Below are 17,416 nucleotides of genomic sequence, written 5' to 3'. Positions count from 1 at the left end.
TTTCACAGACGAGAGAGTCAAACGCCCGATCTTGCATCTTCGGGGTTTTTATATTTTGGACAACTCATGATAACTAATGGTCAATTAGGTTAGGTTAGCTACATTACAAATACTTTAAAACATTGTGGACGGTTGATTTGGTTAGGATAGCTACATTAAAGATACTGTGAAATCATGTAAACTGTTTCCTAGCCCTGGATAGCTACATATTAAAAAGTTATTTGCTAAGCAAACATAAAATGATTTTACAGTATTTTTAATGTAGCTATACGAACCTAATATAACCAACCATCCACAATGTTTTAAAGTATTTATAATGTAGCTAACCTATCCTAATCGACCGCAAAATTTAATGCCACACCGGTTTATACAATGAGATAGAACGGAGGGAAAAAAAAGCGAGCATGAACTTCGGGGAACTTCGGGTGTGGTTCTCTCGTCTGTGAAATGAAGGCTTCCCTATACATATGGCTAGAGTCCCGAAAATTTCGCGGATTCGTTTAGTCGCAAGCTAGAATGCAAACCTCCACACTGTCTCACTGTGCTCGTGATTGGATCGCAGTTATCTGGACACGCCCCTCTACGACCGTGAGCCAACGATGCCCAGCTAGGAGAGAAGTAAGCGAATCGGGTAGTGCCAAATAACAAGGATATAAAATGTTCTCTCTAAGAAATCAACCAATGGGAAAGTAAACATGGGTCGAGCACACCTACAACTTTGAATACTATCCTGAGGCCAGAGGAATCCGCGAAATTTCCGGGTCTCTACATATGGCCCACGTCGAGCCAGGGCCGCAAATAGGGAAGGGGGGGGGGGGGGGGCAAGCGGGGCATACGCCCCGGGCAAAGCTGTGGGGGCGCCGAAATCGCTTGCATCGTAATTCCTACTACAACTGGTAACTGGTAAAAAGTTTTTTAACTTGCATGCCAGGAATGTCTAATCTGATTTACAATATAACGTCTCTCAACATATTTAATGAACAAGTCTAGTGATTATACGGACTACTTTATGGGCATAGTGGGTTCATGCATGGAAGGTACAGTAGCACAGAAACTGTTACATGTAGGTATGGGAAATGCTTGAATAGCACCATTTTTTCCGTGGAAGGGGTTCCGGACCCCCCCCCTTTATTGGTGTGGTATGTGTAAAAAATAGGGGAGGGGGGGGGGGCGCATGAATCCATTCATGCCCCGGGTGCCAGAGACTCTAGTTGCGGCCCTGCGTCGAGCAAGCAGTCTCCCGTCAGTTTCTCGCGAGTGCGCCGCGTTGTGCTATGTTGTCTATGGCGGAAAAAGCGCGCGCGTGGGGGGAAACGGAGTCGCTCACCGGACAGCAGCAGCTTCTCCTGGCGGTCGTTCTCCCTCTGGGTGCGGCAGCGCGTCTCCATGGAGCGGTGCGTCTCCAGGAAGGCCTTGCGCTGGCCGCGGTCCGTCAGGTACTTGGTGTACATGCCGGCGAAGTTCACGGCGATGTACAGCGTCGAGTTGGCGATGGGCTGGTACAGGTTCGACGTCACGTCCTGCGCGGCGGGGCACACATCACAACATCACAACATCACTGTCTCATCTCTCGGTACTGGCTTTGAATATATATACTGTATAGAAGTCGCCAGCCCAGGTTAAAATTTCTAATACGGTTTTGAGGTAGTTGGTTAATTCACCGCCGCAATCGCCACCATCTCCAGGGCATCGACTTGTGGTGGTCCCTAGCGGACAAGTGTCGAACTATTCAAACACCCCTTCCCCTTCCAGTTGAACGACCATGAGCTGCAGTGAATGATTGGTGGGGGGGGGGGGGGGGTGCGGGGAATGACAGCGGGCGACAGTGCTGCGCTCTAACGTCTAAATAACAACTAAGACGATACAGGGCGTTACGGCAGCGCACTGCAGCGGTGAAGTTCCCAAGCTGCTTATCATACGCTTCTGAAAAACGTAGAGTAAATCCTATCCACTCGCGACTTCTATACAGTATATATATATATTCAAAGGTACTGGTGAGTGGGACGGACGGGGTACGCACCAAAACGCCGAACGTACCACAACGCCGAACGTACGATAACGCCGAAAGCCATAACGCTGAATGCAGGGGAGCAACAACTAAATTTCCAAAAGGGGGGGAGGGTGCAATATACCTTTTTATAAAGAATCATCGATCCCCCCCCCCCTATTGAAGCGGGGGGTCCGGGGGCGGGGGTCCTCCCCCGGGAAAATTTGTATTTCAAGGTGGGAAAATGGTGCTATTAAACCATTTTTATTGTCTAAAAATTGATTACACAGCACTTTCTTTGCCCCCGTTTGCCACCACTTCAAGGTTTCAGGAGGAGGGGGGGGGGAAATACCCTTGCCCCCCCCCACCCTTGTTGTTGCGCCCCTGGCTGAATGCCAAATTGACTACAACGCTGACAGCTAGAAAACTGCTGTGTACCACAACGCCGAATTACCACAACGCCGAAATACATTAACGCCGAAAAATTTAATTGCAGGACTGCCACAAAGGTTAGGTTAGGTATGGTTAGGTAAGGTTAGGCTAGCCTAGGTTAGGTTAGGTTGTGGTATTTCGGCGTTAAGATACATTTAAGAAACACACACAAATCCATTCAGTTGTTTTTTATTTTGCTCTTGTGTCTCCCCCCCCCCCCCTCCTAATCCACGCAGCATATTTTTCGGCGTTACCGTATTTAGGCGTTGTGGTACACAGCAGTTTTCTAGCTGTCGGCGTTTCGGTCGTCAATTTGGCATTCGGCGTTATTGTACGTTCGGCGTTGTGGTATTTTGGCGTTGTGGTAACGACCCGGACGGACGTCACTTGAAATGGAAATGTATTACCACGATGCTGCCATCTGTGGCGGTTGGCGCGAAACCAAAGTTCACAAAGCCAAAGGGAAAATTTATAGATATAAATGTTTAATGAATTTTAACAATGTGGGCAGTATTTTAATGAAATCCCTTGTCGAAAGCCGGGGGTTCATTATTTTTTTCAAAAAAATGTTCTCTTTCATCTGAGCCGTTTTATTACATACTTTAAAATTTCAGTCTGTTATAAAATGATTTAACAGTCGATGTAGCTGCTCCGGAAACGAATTCTAGTGGAGGGTGTGGAGGCAACGTGTGAGTCGCGTCAAGAAATGTTGAAAACACAATTTTTTCGTGTATTTATCACGCTCGGCGTTATTCTAAAGAATTATATATTACGTTTCGTGTCCGAGTTTCGTATTACAAGTGTATTTGCAGCATGAGAACACACGAATTTGCTCATTACTGAGGTTAGATGTTACGCATCTCTGATGAGTACTCAAACACTCGCTCAACAGCAAGTACCAAGGAAGTACCCAGGTAAGGAAGGGCAAAATATTTGGGGCTCAGGCATTAGGTTGGCCTCGCCCGAATTTCGAGATTTTTTTTAATGCTTAAGTTTACCCTGATTACAAGTAATGCGATAGGTATGCACAGATCACGTTTACATCTGTGCCCACAGTGAAGTTTACTATCTTTATATTTCTATGTGATCGAGGGGTTTCAATTATTGGTCCCTGGATACTTGGTTTCTTTGAATGGCAGTTGGTTTATCCGAGGAAGAAGGGGGGGGGGAGGCTTTAGAAGGATTCAGGTGCCCCCCACCATCCTCTTCCGGAACTGAGATACACAGAGCGAGGAGTTGTAGTAGTTAGAAACATTTGTAACTACAGTAATCATAAAAAACTACCATTGAATTTTTAAAATAAATAATGTGCGTAGTTTTATTATTGTTCATTTTTTACGGCACCATAGATCGACCTAATTCATGAAAAAAGGTTGAATTCCGAAGACAAATGCCCTTCAGTCCTGAATACGCTCTTGATTAGTACCCTGGTTCATATCCTTGTTAATCTATCCAAGCTCAGTTTTTTTTCCCCCCATGGATTCCCGAAAATATTTTGAAACAAAATGCTGGGATGGTTCCTTGCTATGCGTAAAGTTCTGCAAAATTGGTATTAATCTCTGCTGCAAGGTTTAGACTCCACAAATGTGTGCATAGCTAAGTACATGGTTTTCATGGGTTCATTGGCTGATGGCACGTTTCACTTTCGCTTCAAGTCACACGTGATTCAACCATATTTATTTGAAAAGTGTTTTTCACTGGCTTAAAATCATTACTACCTGTCCAAATAACCCGGAATCTAGCGCCAGGCGTCATTCAAATGCAGTAACGTACCTTTGCAGGGGCGTAAGCAGAGGGGTTAGTGGGGATATATCCTCCACTCACAAAATCCTTAAATATCTGTAAAAGGCTATAATTCCCACCAACAAAAGGAAATAAATTTAAAGAAAAACAGCGGACGAGGAGGTTCTGTCACCTCCCCACAACACTGAAAACAAATTTTACGTACGCTTCCGAAATTTTTTCAATCTTGGCTGTCGTAAAATAATTAAGAGGATCTTGCAGAGTGGTTTGGCATTGCTTGAATTACTATAAGCCAATTACAACTAATAAAAAATAATGTGACCTAATTAAGTATTACTTGGAGGAATATGTGAAATGTGTCTCACGTCAATGAAATCTATGTACTCGGCTATGCACACGAATGTGTGGTCTAAACCTTGCACTAGAGAATGGCGAGAATTTGGGCGAGTGCCTAACTTCTAGAGAGAAAGCTCACACAGAATGTCAATTTGCTAGCTTTCTGAAAGTCAGAGTGCTACATGAGCGGTGGTAACATACAGTCAGATTATAGATGAGTGGGTTGGAACAGCTACTGCACCATATCGAAAGAAAAAAAAACTTTTTTTTTTTCCATAAGAAAACATTTAGTGAATCTTAGGACTGCCACAGTAAAGCGGAAATGGCCGATCGTCGACTAGTTTGTCTGGTATCCTTTTTGCTAGCGCATGCTCCATCTGATGCACTCTTACAATATATATGGATGTATGGGTAAAAATAAATGGAGTTAGGAATTGCCAGGAGATGGCACGTTGTGTAGTAGTTGAAGTCTTTTTCTGCTTCACCATGGCCATATTTAAGATCCCAAAACATTGTGGAAATGGTGCCCGATGATGGTTAACATCACAGGTTAGGATTTCTGTCATCAAACTTGAAATACGTGCCGAAAAATCTTTTCCACGATGCACTCGAGCAAATGCTATGGGTAGAGACCTGAAAAATTCGCGCATTCATTTCACGATAGGATAGAATCCAAAAAATCTTTCATTCTTGCTGCTTCGGTGATTGGGCCACAGTATATATGAAGGACTCTGGGCCAATGAAAAAAAAAAATGTAAACAAAAGAAGTATCGAATCACGAGCATCCCAGTTAACAGGTGCTGCGTGTCAGTAACCAATGATCAGATGCAATTCGCCCGAGTGCATGGAGGATCATGGAGTCCATCCTACAGGTCATTGAAATCGCGAATTTTTCCGGTCTCTAGGTATGGGTGTCTCGCAGACACGGCGCGTGCCGTCATCATCCCGGGCCGAAAGCGGCTCCGCGCGGTGTTTGAAGGCGCCGCTCACCATGCTCACCATCTGGTTGATGAACATGTTGACGACGGAGATGATGATGTGGATGACGGCGGTGGCCACGCCCAGGATCATGCACCAGCGCAGCGGCAGCGGCAGCATGGCGTACGTCACGAACACGATGAAGAGCACGTACCACACTTGGTACTGGAACGTGAAGCCGATGCCGGAGCCCACGAAACCTGACAGAAGGAACAACGCAGAACATGCCTTGCTTGAGTTCTATCGACAAACTTCACATCTGCATCTTCCACCTTAAAAAAAAAAAAAAAAAAAAATACGATCGAAAACATAATACAACTCTATAGTCTAAACTGCTTCTCAAGGCTGGTGTTTGCCTTTCAAGTTGGAGCTAAACAACTGGTTTCCCTTTTGCAAATAATAGAGTAATTATTTAAGATGGATCAATAAGGATCTGGATTATGTTTAATTGAAAAAAAGTTAAACAACCATGTCTCCATCGTAAACTTATTACATTTAAATAATTGGCGTTAAAACCTTTATGTTACATACTTTTTCTGATGTGTTACAACACACAATTATTTTAAAGAAATAAATTTTACTATAGGGACAAGCTTTTCAGTTGTAGTAGAATACGGTACACTTATCCAGACATTAACCAGATGCATAGTTTTACGCCTTAAATATTTTACCTTTTATTTCCAATCAAAATGTCGATCATTTCCAAATTCAAAGGCTTTTTAGATCAAAAGTTTTATTTGTATGATTTGAACTTAATTTTTGGTTTTGAACTTGTAGCCGAAGTTAGTCGGTAAAATTCTGACTCATCGTGTACATAATGTTTAAAAATTCGTGCTGCATACATTAGAGGTTGGTGGTACGCAACCAAAAAAAGAAAACCATGTATACAATGGAAGAAATACAGGGCAATTTCTAGTAAATTATATAAGCATCCAGTTCCGACGAGATGAATGCGAATCAAGAAAAGTTTCACATGCATGTACACGTACGGGCTTGCTGACGGCAATGAAAATGAAGCACAAAGATTTTACAGAACGTGTGTGTGTTGAAGCTGCTATTGTAAGCAATTGTTATGATGTTGAGATTTATGTAGTTGGAAGTTGTTAAATTTTATATTTTCCTTGACTTCATGTGCTGTCATTTTGTCTCTTTCTGTCTTGTTTCTCATCATGTACCGCCCTATCATGTTTCACCTGTTCATTTCCGAGTATAATAGTAGGCGATTTTTGAACGTATAGTTGTATTCTATCAACCCCGTAATGTATGTACTATGAATTTGGAAACAGCATGTGTATATGTATTCGGGTTTATGGTACCTCGGCTTGCCATTAATCTTTAGTTGCTAAGTTCTGAATGTTAGCTGTTGAAGTTATGGTATTAAATTGGTGAACACAATACCTTTATGGTTAGGAAGTTCACACATATATACTATATATGTACTTAAGAGGCTATTTTTAGACATATGTCTAACTATTGACTCAGTGGTTGGTAAGAGCTTTTAGTTAGGGTTGGGGATTGTTTAAATGTGTCTTGATTCAGGAGTATGTGTTGTTCATCCACTTCCTACTACGAAAGAAAATGGAAAACCATCACAGGATCACCCTGCCGTGACACCCTCCGTGATGTGGCTTTATAATGTCAGCAAAAATGTATAACATATATAACCATCTATTATTACTGTTTTATGTAATTTCATAAGTAAAACACTGAGCAGCCGAGGGATTGCAGCATTACATGTTGAGAAGGTACCACAGGCAGATAATTGTACATTGCGAGCTCAGCACTTTGCATGGTATAAAGGAACCATGCTAAGATGACAGACTAACCTCACACATTAATCAGTGACCAGGTGCAGATGAAAGGTCTACCTTGGGCGTTGAGCGGGAACCAGGCGCAGATGGCAGGCCTACCTTGGGAGTTGAGCAGGAACCAGGCGCAGATGGCAGGCCTACCTTGGGCGTTGAGCGGGAACCAGGCGCAGATGGCAGGCCTACCTTGGGAGTTGAGCAGGAACCAGGCGCAGATGGCAGGCCTACCTTGGGAGTTGAGCGGGAACCAGGCGCAGAAGGCAGGCCTACCTTGGGCGTTGAGCAGGAACCAGGCGCAGATGGCAGGCCTACCTTGGGAGTTGAGCGGGAACCAGGCGCAGATGGCAGGCCTACCTTGGGAGTTGAGCAGGAACCAGGCGCAGATGGCAGGCCTACCTTGGGCGTTGAGCAGGAACCAGGCGCAGATGGCAGGCCTACCTTGGGCGTTGAGCAGGAACCAGGCGCAGATGGAAGGCCTACCTTGGGCGTTGAGCAGGAACCAGGCGCAGATGGCAGGCCTAAGGCGTTGAGCAGGAACCAGGCGCAGATGGAAGGCCTACCTTGGGCGTTGAGCAGGAACCAGGCACAGATGGCAGGCTTACCTTGGGAGTTGAGCAGGAACCAGGCGCAGATGGCAGGCCTACCTTGGGCGTTGAGCGGGAACCAGGCGCTGATGGCAGGCCTACCTTGGGCGTTGAGCAGGAACCAGGTGCAGATGGCGGCCCAGTGGAGGTAGTTGTTGGCGAAGCAGCGCCACCAGCCCAGCACGCACACCGTGATGTTGGCGGCCATGGAGCAGGTGGTCCAAGCCACCGCCTCACCAGAGGGCACCTCCTCAAGGTCCTTGTCCAGAGCCCACACCACTCCTGGACACAGCGACCAAACCATCTTCAACTTCTCGGGAGGTCTGACGACCGTATGGATTTTGGATGATATGGAATACGTCCCAGTTAATAGTGTAGTTTCACATTTTTAGAAAATAAAAGCCTCTTAAAAAAACATTTTGTACTCATTGATAGGGACCGGAAAAATTCGCGGGTTCAATGACCAGCAGGATGAACTCCATAGTTCTACGTACACTCGGTCAAATGCCACCCACTCATTGGCTGCTATCTTGTGAGACGTCCCAACGTAGCAGCCTGTGATTCGATAAAGCTTTGGTTGGGTGTTTCTCATTAGCCCAGAGTCACCCAGGTGAGTTGTGAGCCAATAGCAGAGGCAGCACTGAGGTATAACTATTTGTATTTTAGCCTATCGCGAAATGAATACGCGAATTTTTCCAGTCTCTACTCATTGAGATTGGAGCGATTTCAAAGACTGAAGAAAATTAATATTTGTTGTAGCTCTGTAATTTTTTTACTTAAGGGTGATTGTGGGGAGTGGAGACATTCACCATTATCGTTATCAATAAAGATTACCACTGGTGACATAGCATCATGCTAAAGTGGAGCGAAGCGATAGGAGTCACATTTGCTACTACATGTAGTGAATTATCGCCTCTAAGCGCATGGATCTAAACTGACGCGCTGTCTTTACGACCTCCTGTCAAGCAACTATGAGATTTAATTGGTGATCAAAACAAATTATGACGTAGAAATGAAGATAAAGTGGTGTTTCACTACCTATTGTGCTTTAATTAATCCCTACCTCGAGGTCATCCCAAAAACAGATGTATAAGCCATTTTAACTCTCAAGTATATATAGTTTAAAAAAAACTTTTGGAACAGAAATATCATTCCTACCGTAAAACACTCTTAATTTTTTTTGAACAGACACCAATAATAGAACGTGACCAGTTTTTAAGTCACGTGTGTTCTTAAGAAGCTCTTAGAACGAATGCCCATATGGCTCAAGCTCAAGGTGGTATTTATTAAAAAATAAAGACTTATTTCGTGTGAAATTACCAATATTGTTCTGTAATCTGAACAAAATTCATTACTGTTTACCATGTTAATTCTTTTATGTGATTTTGTTTGTAAGAACCATGGTCTTATATTTTATGGTTTGATTTTAAAGTAGTTTTTTTATAGGTATCTGAAAATAATGCGAAAAGTTAGACGAAGCAAACACTTTTTTTTAATATTGAGCATCTCTTAAGAAAGTTAAATGAATAATACCAAATTTCAAATAATGCTATTTTTTTTAATGTTCAAACAAAAATGTGAGCGAGTCTTTCAGTGATGTGTAAAAATCTAACCTCGGTAAAGATCACATTCGTGTGTTCTCATGATGTTCACGTTGCAAACAAACTTATAATACAAAACTCGGCCATGAAATTTAAAGAATAATTCTGCAAAATAATGCCGAGCGTGATAAATATACTGCTCGACAAAAGATATTCGCTTTCAAATAATATAGCTATATAACAAAATTTCGAGACGCGAATCACACACGCACACTTACTTTCTGCTCCCGCCGCTAGATCTCGCTGAATGAATCAATCGTAAAAGGTTGCTTGCCACCATCAAGGAACTTATGAACTTTCGACGGACGGATGTAATTTTCCGGGCCGCCTGATTGGCTGCGGGTCACGTGACGGATTGTTCGGTCCCGGGGGGGGGGGGGGGAAGGGGGGTGCTGTCATAACTTAGAAACACCCAACTTAGAAACACAAAATTTAGAATTTTCTAAGTTATGACAGTTCTAAATTGTGACTTTCTATGTTATGACGTTTCTAAGTTGTGTGGTTCTGCGTTGCGAGTTTCTAAATCACGTGTTTCTAAGTTATGACAGTTCTAAGTTGTGTGTATCTAAGTTGTGATAGTTCTTAGTTATGATTTTATACGTTATGACGTTACTAAGTTGTGTGGTTCTGCGTTGAGTGTTTCTAAGTTACGTGTTTTTAAATTGTGACAGTTCTAAGTTGTGTGTTTCTAAGTTGTGATAGTTATAAGTTATGACTTTCTACGTTATGGCGTTTCTAAGTTGTGTGGTTCTGCGTTGCGTGTTTCTAAGTCATGACAGTTCTAAGTTGTGTGTTTCTAATTTTTGATAGTTATAAGCTATGAATTTCTACGTTATGACATTGCTAAGTTGTGTGGTTCTGCGTTGTGTGTTTCTAAGTTGTGTGTTTCTTAGTTATGATCGTTCTAAGTTGTGTGTTTCTAAGTTACGTGGATTTTTCCAAGTTTTCTAAGTTATGACCGTTCTAAGTTGTGACTTTCTAAGTTGTGTGTGGTTCCCGGGGGTGGGGCACTCACCCAGCACGACCTTCAGCAGCGAGTCGACCACGTTGACGACGATGAGCGACTTCTGGCGCTGGCGGTGCGAGTAGCGCTGGTAGGCCAGCTCCAGGTGGCTCTCCCGGAAGCTGTTGGTCAGCGACGGGCAGTAGATGCCCTTGTAGACGAAGCCCCGCTTGAACACCGCGCCTGCGCACCCGCGCACCACAACACCAGTCGACCCCGCGTTCGAGACATCCGATTCTTGGAACCTCGGTGTGCCTCGCGCCACATCGTCGTCAGCGAAGATGCTGGTCAGTCAACGACCCAGTGGCGGATCCAAGGGGGGAGGGGCCACCAGGGGCACTTGCCCCTGGTGCCCCCCCCCCGAAAAAACCAGTTGTCTGCTACATTAATATTGCCGACAAAAATGATTGTTTCTGGAACCAAAAAAATATTTCAATATAATTTACGAATTTCTTGTATAATCATCATATCTGGTGGTTGGATGTTATGTGTAGTGTGTGTAGATTAAATACAAATTTAGTAATTTTAAGACATTTTTTCTCTGGCTTCTCTGAAATCCTAGAGTGCCCCCTCCGAGGTGAACCTCTGGATCCGCCGCTAACGACAATATGTCCTAAAGACTGGAAACTCAGCCTTTTTTGTTTTCACGCCGACCGCGGAACGACTAACTGACAAATCTGTTCTCTTCCCCTCTATACGGCAATCAATTAAAGTTCAACACGCTAATTTTTTAAAGTCTAAAATCTTTGCAGTAGAAAATGTAAACCCTAAATAAATGTGTTTATAAACTATAACAATTTAATTTTTACCGGGAGCATACCTGTAGCCGCATTCAGTCACCGACTACACTGCCATCTATGAATCTACAAATGAAGTAACATGACTGAAAGTGTGCTTGATGATAGAATGTATCGAACAAAAAAATCGATTGTCAACAATTTTATTTTGAAGCTCGAACTGTTAGTCTCGCTTAATAGAGTATTTATAATAATAAACACCTCAATGCTTGTGTATTTTCAGAATGCTCGAAAAAATTTCAGAACGCTGAATTTTTTTTTTTTAAATTTAAAAGCATTTCTTCTTCACATTATGGACTAATTATACCTGCTAATTTCATTTGCTTCAGTTATTATCGAAGCGTATCAGGTCGTAACATATTACCGTTAAAAAAAACAAAATTAAACAAACAATAATATATATAAAAATATTTTTTAAAACTCATACATTTAATTCATTAACGTTTCAACTATTATTTATTATAACTATTAATGGTCTCTATAAATTGACAAACGAACTAGCTAGCTAAAGTAACGTTATATGTCATGTCGATTCTAACAACTACTTGTGTACATAACATGATATTTGAGTTGCCACCCCGCTGGTGCAGTTAATAAATTTACAATAAACATTAAATCAAATAAATTTGAATTACGTTTAATTTTATAACATTTATGTACTTTTTACTTCCAAAATTAAAAAAAAAATTGTTGCAAGGTATTGTATCCATTTTTTGATTTCATTTATTTACCATAAACCTAAAAAAAAAAAAATAAAAAAAAAAAAAATAAAAAAAACATAGAGGCAATATAAACAAAAATGAAGGGTTGAAATGATGAAATGATTCCAATAGCCCCACCAAAAATGGTTCAAATAAAAACTTCACCCTCAAGCACTTATACAGGAAATTGAGTCTTAGCTTTGAATAGAATAGGTGAAGTTTTTTCTTATTTTGTTACAAAAATCCCCATGGCCAACCCTACATGTTTAATTATGACTAGTTTTCCCGAAAACATAAACAATTGACCTAAGAAAAACGTTTTTAAAACAATTAAATAAAAACTATAATATAAAATTTTGGGTTTTATTTTCTCAAGCAAAATTTCTATGTGTATGACTTTTAACAGTCTACTATTACCTGAAATTTCAGTGTGACAATGAAACAACTCAATTAAAAAGAAAACTTACAAATTAAAAAAAAAAATGTTTTAAGGTATTACTGGACCGTTTCAATTACAAAGTCCTCGCTACGGCCCTGGTGCGAGTGGACCAGTTGGAGGCCAGGAAATACACGTTACGAAATAGACGGCGTTAATTACTGACAAACACTTTTCTTGACACGGGAGGGTTAAAGCCGGAAGAACGTAGGCTAGGGGTGGCCAAAGGTCTGGCAATGATCATAATATCGCAAGCCAAGTATACATTATACTTGTGTAGTGATTTGAAGTTCAGGTGCCCGCTAGCGATTAGAGCGACGCTCGATGGTACTTCTAGCGCGCTGTCGCCTCTAAGCGCAAGGCTCTGAATTGGAGCGCAGTCTTCTCGTCGTGCACGGATCAACTTTGACATTTGAGCGGTGACCATAGCCAAGTATGACTGGTCAATTAAGATAAAGGTTTATTGCAAGTCCCTTTAGTGACATCAAGGATCGCTACCGGGAGTTTCGTAACTTAATATTATTTTTAAAACATTTTTTTAGTCATTTTAACTTTTAAAAAAGTACAGTTTATAAACAAAATATGGAAACATTAATACCGATGCGATCTTAATATATTCTCAAATGCATTTCGTGAACTGACGCCACTCAGATGTCTTGAGCAGTTTTAAAATCGCGTGGATTATTTTGGATCACTGCACACAGTATGTGTGCAAGAGTAGGCAGGGGCCTTAATTTACTAGTCCTGGTTGTGGGTATTTTAGGTTTACAACATGGGAACCTAGTTAAATTACTTATCTAAAGTTGGAGTCAGCTCAACGCCTAAGCCTAAGGTGGAATTGGTACCTACGAATTTACAGTCAGCTCTTCAAATGTTCATACCACGAAATGAGCGTACCGAATCAATACATATTTTATGTTTATTTACATAATTATTTATATGTTTCAGTTAAAATATTTTGATGAAATGTTACAGGAGAGGTATAAAAATACACATACACACACACGCATGAACTTCAAAGTCGTCAGTACTGATTTCATTTACTATATTTCATCCAACATTGTTTATTAAGTTTTTTTTCTCGAATATAAAATACTTCGAATACTGAACATTTGATGGAATTTAAGGATTCCAGGTTTTTATTTACCAATTTAAAGTATTTATATTCCCTACGTACTTTACCTAGGTTTGCATTAATTTTTCTTTATTGGTTATGACCAGCCAAAAAATCTGTTTTCGCATCTTTACAGGTCCAATAAGAACTTGATGATTTCGTGTTCTTACTGAACGAATAATGCAACTCTTAGGTGATATTATATTATCGATTGCAATAAACACAATTTTTTTGTGTAAATTGACAAAAAAAATGTTGCCTTGGTGCAGTTCGCTCAAGCGAAATTTACTATAAAAAAACCGTGAGCCAGTCAGTCAGTACTCTCGCAAGTGATATGTAAACATATAACCTCAGTGACGAGCAAATTCATGTGTTCTCATGTCGTTCATGCTGCATCAAAACCTATAATATGAAACTTTGACACGAAATTTAATGTATAATTCTTTAAAATAATGCCAAGCGTGATAAATAAACTTTTAAATAAAACAGTCATGGATGCGGATCACATAGCCTACACTTCTTTCTGCGCCCACCGCTCGAATTTGCTGCCTGCATTGTAAACGTCGCTTGCCACCATCAAACGCAGATACCAATGAGCAGCAAGAAACAACCGTAAGTCTTAAACTATTAGAAAAACGGCTCTGATAAAACAACGGCTTTGTACGTGATTTGATTAAAAAACTGCCCATCTTGTTTAAATCCAATAAACAGTTAATACTACAAATTTTCTGCACCCGTTAGAAGTTATAATTCTATTTTATTACTAAAAAAATACCTGAAACATTCAAAAATATGTAATATTACATTAAGTATATGTTGTGCTTAAACGGTTGAAATATGCCTGTAGATACTTCATACAAACAAACTTTGTATTTATTAAGCTTATTCAACAATATTATTATATTATGTTATTAATGTGCGCTCTACAACTGTGATACTAAGCCTCTTGGGAATTTAGAAGGAGACTATGTATTATAATCATTGTAATGCCAGATTTCTTAGGTATTTTAAAACTTGACATTACTTTTATCTATAGGTATTTTAGTATACCAAATATATTCCAGGCTAGATTCACTGTCATAATGTTTCGTTTGGCACACCTATACGTTTTGTATGTTCTCTAATGTTTAATAAAGTACGTATATACGGGTTTGTGTTGCTACATGTCGGTCCGCCATCTTTACACCAGATATTCATCGAAATCCGTTATATTTTCACGAAATCACTCCTACCAAATGCTGTACACCGAGACCTAAGAAGTGTACACATCAAAAAGTAAAAAAAAAAAAAAAAAAAAAAAAAAAAAAAAAAAAAAAAAGGGTTGTCTGTAAAGTCGGTTTACGGACGATAGTTTAACGTGACGTCATAATAAAACATTGATGAAATGATTGTATACTTTTATGAATAAAGTTGAATAATTTTTATTGAATTATCACTATTTTGTATGGATACAAAGAAGGAGTGAAATTAAATCTACAATTTAATTCATAAATTTACTTTTATTTGCACTCATTAATTCAAATATGTTTATTACTTTAATGAACAGATTATTTTAACTATAACTTTTGTACATGTTTGCTATTTAACTTCTTCCAATCTATGTTATTCTGTTAAGGATAGGACGATGATAGGAAAAGTAGGAAACGAATGGGAGTTTTTCAAATTTAATGTGCCTCGAAAAAGTCAAATCGATGGTTGTTCCAATCGAGTGGAAGAGAGATAAATGCGGCGCAAGCGTACAATGAGCGTTACAGGACACAGCGTAACGGGACAATGTGCGTAACGGGACCCTTTTTCGTGCGTGCAGCCGGCGTTCATCGATTTATTAGACGTTGTCACGTCAAAAAGAGACTTCGTGATTATTTACCTGTCAGCTGTACAATATGTGCTTTGGGAAATATCTGTGTGCGTGTGGGAAAAACGTGTTTTAAGGGAAGGTTTTATGTCAAGTATGCATAATGCATTACGAAAGAAACTATGATGGCCTTAAAGGTTCGACCACGTAAAAGTTGTATACTTCGGTCCGCTCTGCAGCACGCATCTTTGAGGTTACGAAATATAATAATATACTTTATCGTCAACGTTGATATCTAAACCTTGAAGATGCCTGTTGCAATACAGCGCGAAACAATATACCACTTCAACGAGGCTCATATTAAATAAGCCAAGGCAGTTTATTCAATAACTGCAGCGGAAGTCTGGAATCTACTATAGTGAAATAAACTATTTGAAAGTTCGATTTTCAAGGTTGCCTATCTCCCTTCAATTTCGCGATAGGCCATTATTTTTGCGGGTCGTGTTTGTCTACCCTAATTTATTTTTCACAAGGAATCACCACTCTACGTTTTTTTCCTGGAATTCAGAACCATCACGTATGAACACTCTAAAGAAAATTGAAAGCTAGAAGGGAAGGAAGATAGAACGAGCAACTTTGTTGTTCTCCTTGTGTTTCGGCTACAAAATAATCTCTCCCTCTCCTGTATCAACGAAGGCATATTACGGATATGGAAGGCGAGAGGAAATTGTTTGAAACTTGAAATTATCGTCCCTTGATAACAGCAGTTACGACGTAAATGTAAGATATACTCACGAAACCATTTTTTCCCCCTTTCGAAAGTGGGGTTAAGAAGAAGCAAACTCCTGCATCAGTATCCAATTAGTGTCAATCAATTTCTAAGTAAAGCTCATAGTATATGTTTTTGCTGAGAATGTGGCACAATGGTAAATTTGATAACTTTGCAGGAACTTTGTTGTTTGGATCACAAAATAACGAGTAACTACTCCCACAGCAAATGATCGTTTTGTGCTAGATTTAATTTTAGAAGCCTGCCTGTATTACAGTTAGTAGAGATAATTAAGGTTTATAACATGGGCGCATAGTTAAATTTCTTATCTAAAGCTAGAGTCAGCACAACGCCTAAACATAAGGTAAAGTTGGTACCTACGATATTACGGTCAGATATTCATATGTTCATTCAACGAAATGAGTGTACCGAATCAATAAATATTGTAGTTTTATTTTGCATGATTTTATATTTAATTAAAAATATTTTGGAGAAATGTTACAGGATATAAAAAAAATCACACACACGCACAAACAGACATAGTAAAATTCAAAGCATTCCCTCTGTTCCAAGAATATTTCTGATCACGAGTACTATGAAATAGTGAAAGCTCTCAACTAAAAACAGAGCAAGTTATTTTTTTCCCTTCGTGCACAGCAACTCTTAAAAAAACTGTTGATTGCTTGGAGGAGCTAGAATGTTTAAGTAACGCTCGATAAATGCTTTACACCAGACTGTACTTCGATGTCTGAACAATGAGGGGAAGGAAGGGTAGATCAGAATTAGACACAATCAGTATTTGGCATCAAAGGGACAGCTCTAAATGTAGAGCTTGTTTTACCTTTCAGTCAATGCGCTGTTCATGTCGTGCCACTTAGAAGCACAGCTCTCTCTGGTCCAAACTAAGCGACGACAAGCTTAACATCATGTCGAGATCCGGAATCGGAACCCAGAATCATCATCGATGTCCTTTGTTGGAGTTCAACAGATCCTTTTCGCGGAGATTACAATAAACTGACTCCTTCTGGCGAAATGCAGTTACACATTTCAAGCTCATATTTCAAGGACTTATGGTGACATAATTGGAAAGTTTTCGTGGGAACTCTTCACCAGCTTTAAACATACTGACATTATGTGCCGCAAAAATTATAAACAGTCCGTCTGGGCACTAAACCGTTTGACTCAAGAAGCATCGAATGAAGTTCAAGTGAAACGTTTTAAAGACCGGTTATTAGGGCCTAATAAAAAAAACCTGATCAAGCCATCCGTCCATTCAGAAGCAACGAAAAGGTTGATGCGTTCAACAACTGAGTTATAGATGATGATCCCCAC

General features: G+C 40.3%; 1 protein-coding gene across 1 annotated transcript in view; it reads right to left on the bottom strand.

Moving 5' to 3' along the window:
• Positions 1 to 17,416, bottom strand: part of LOC134531985 (adenylyl cyclase 78C) — a 504,301-nt gene that overhangs the window by 122,117 nt on the left and 364,768 nt on the right. Inside the window, exons 5-8 of the mRNA XM_063368091.1 lie at positions 10,485 to 10,655; positions 7,971 to 8,150; positions 5,489 to 5,676; positions 1,328 to 1,520 (exon numbers count right to left, since the gene is read on the bottom strand). Coding sequence (XP_063224161.1) covers positions 1,328 to 1,520; positions 5,489 to 5,676; positions 7,971 to 8,150; positions 10,485 to 10,655 — 732 coding nt within the window. The remainder of the gene's footprint in view (positions 1 to 1,327; positions 1,521 to 5,488; positions 5,677 to 7,970; positions 8,151 to 10,484; positions 10,656 to 17,416) is intronic.

The sequence above is a fragment of the Bacillus rossius genome, chromosome 5 (assembly GCF_032445375.1).
Source record: "Bacillus rossius redtenbacheri isolate Brsri chromosome 5, Brsri_v3, whole genome shotgun sequence".
Taxonomy (NCBI): domain Eukaryota; kingdom Metazoa; phylum Arthropoda; class Insecta; order Phasmatodea; family Bacillidae; genus Bacillus; species Bacillus rossius.
The sequence above is the reverse complement of the archived record's forward strand: the minus strand, read 5'-3'. Positions and strand labels throughout refer to the sequence as shown.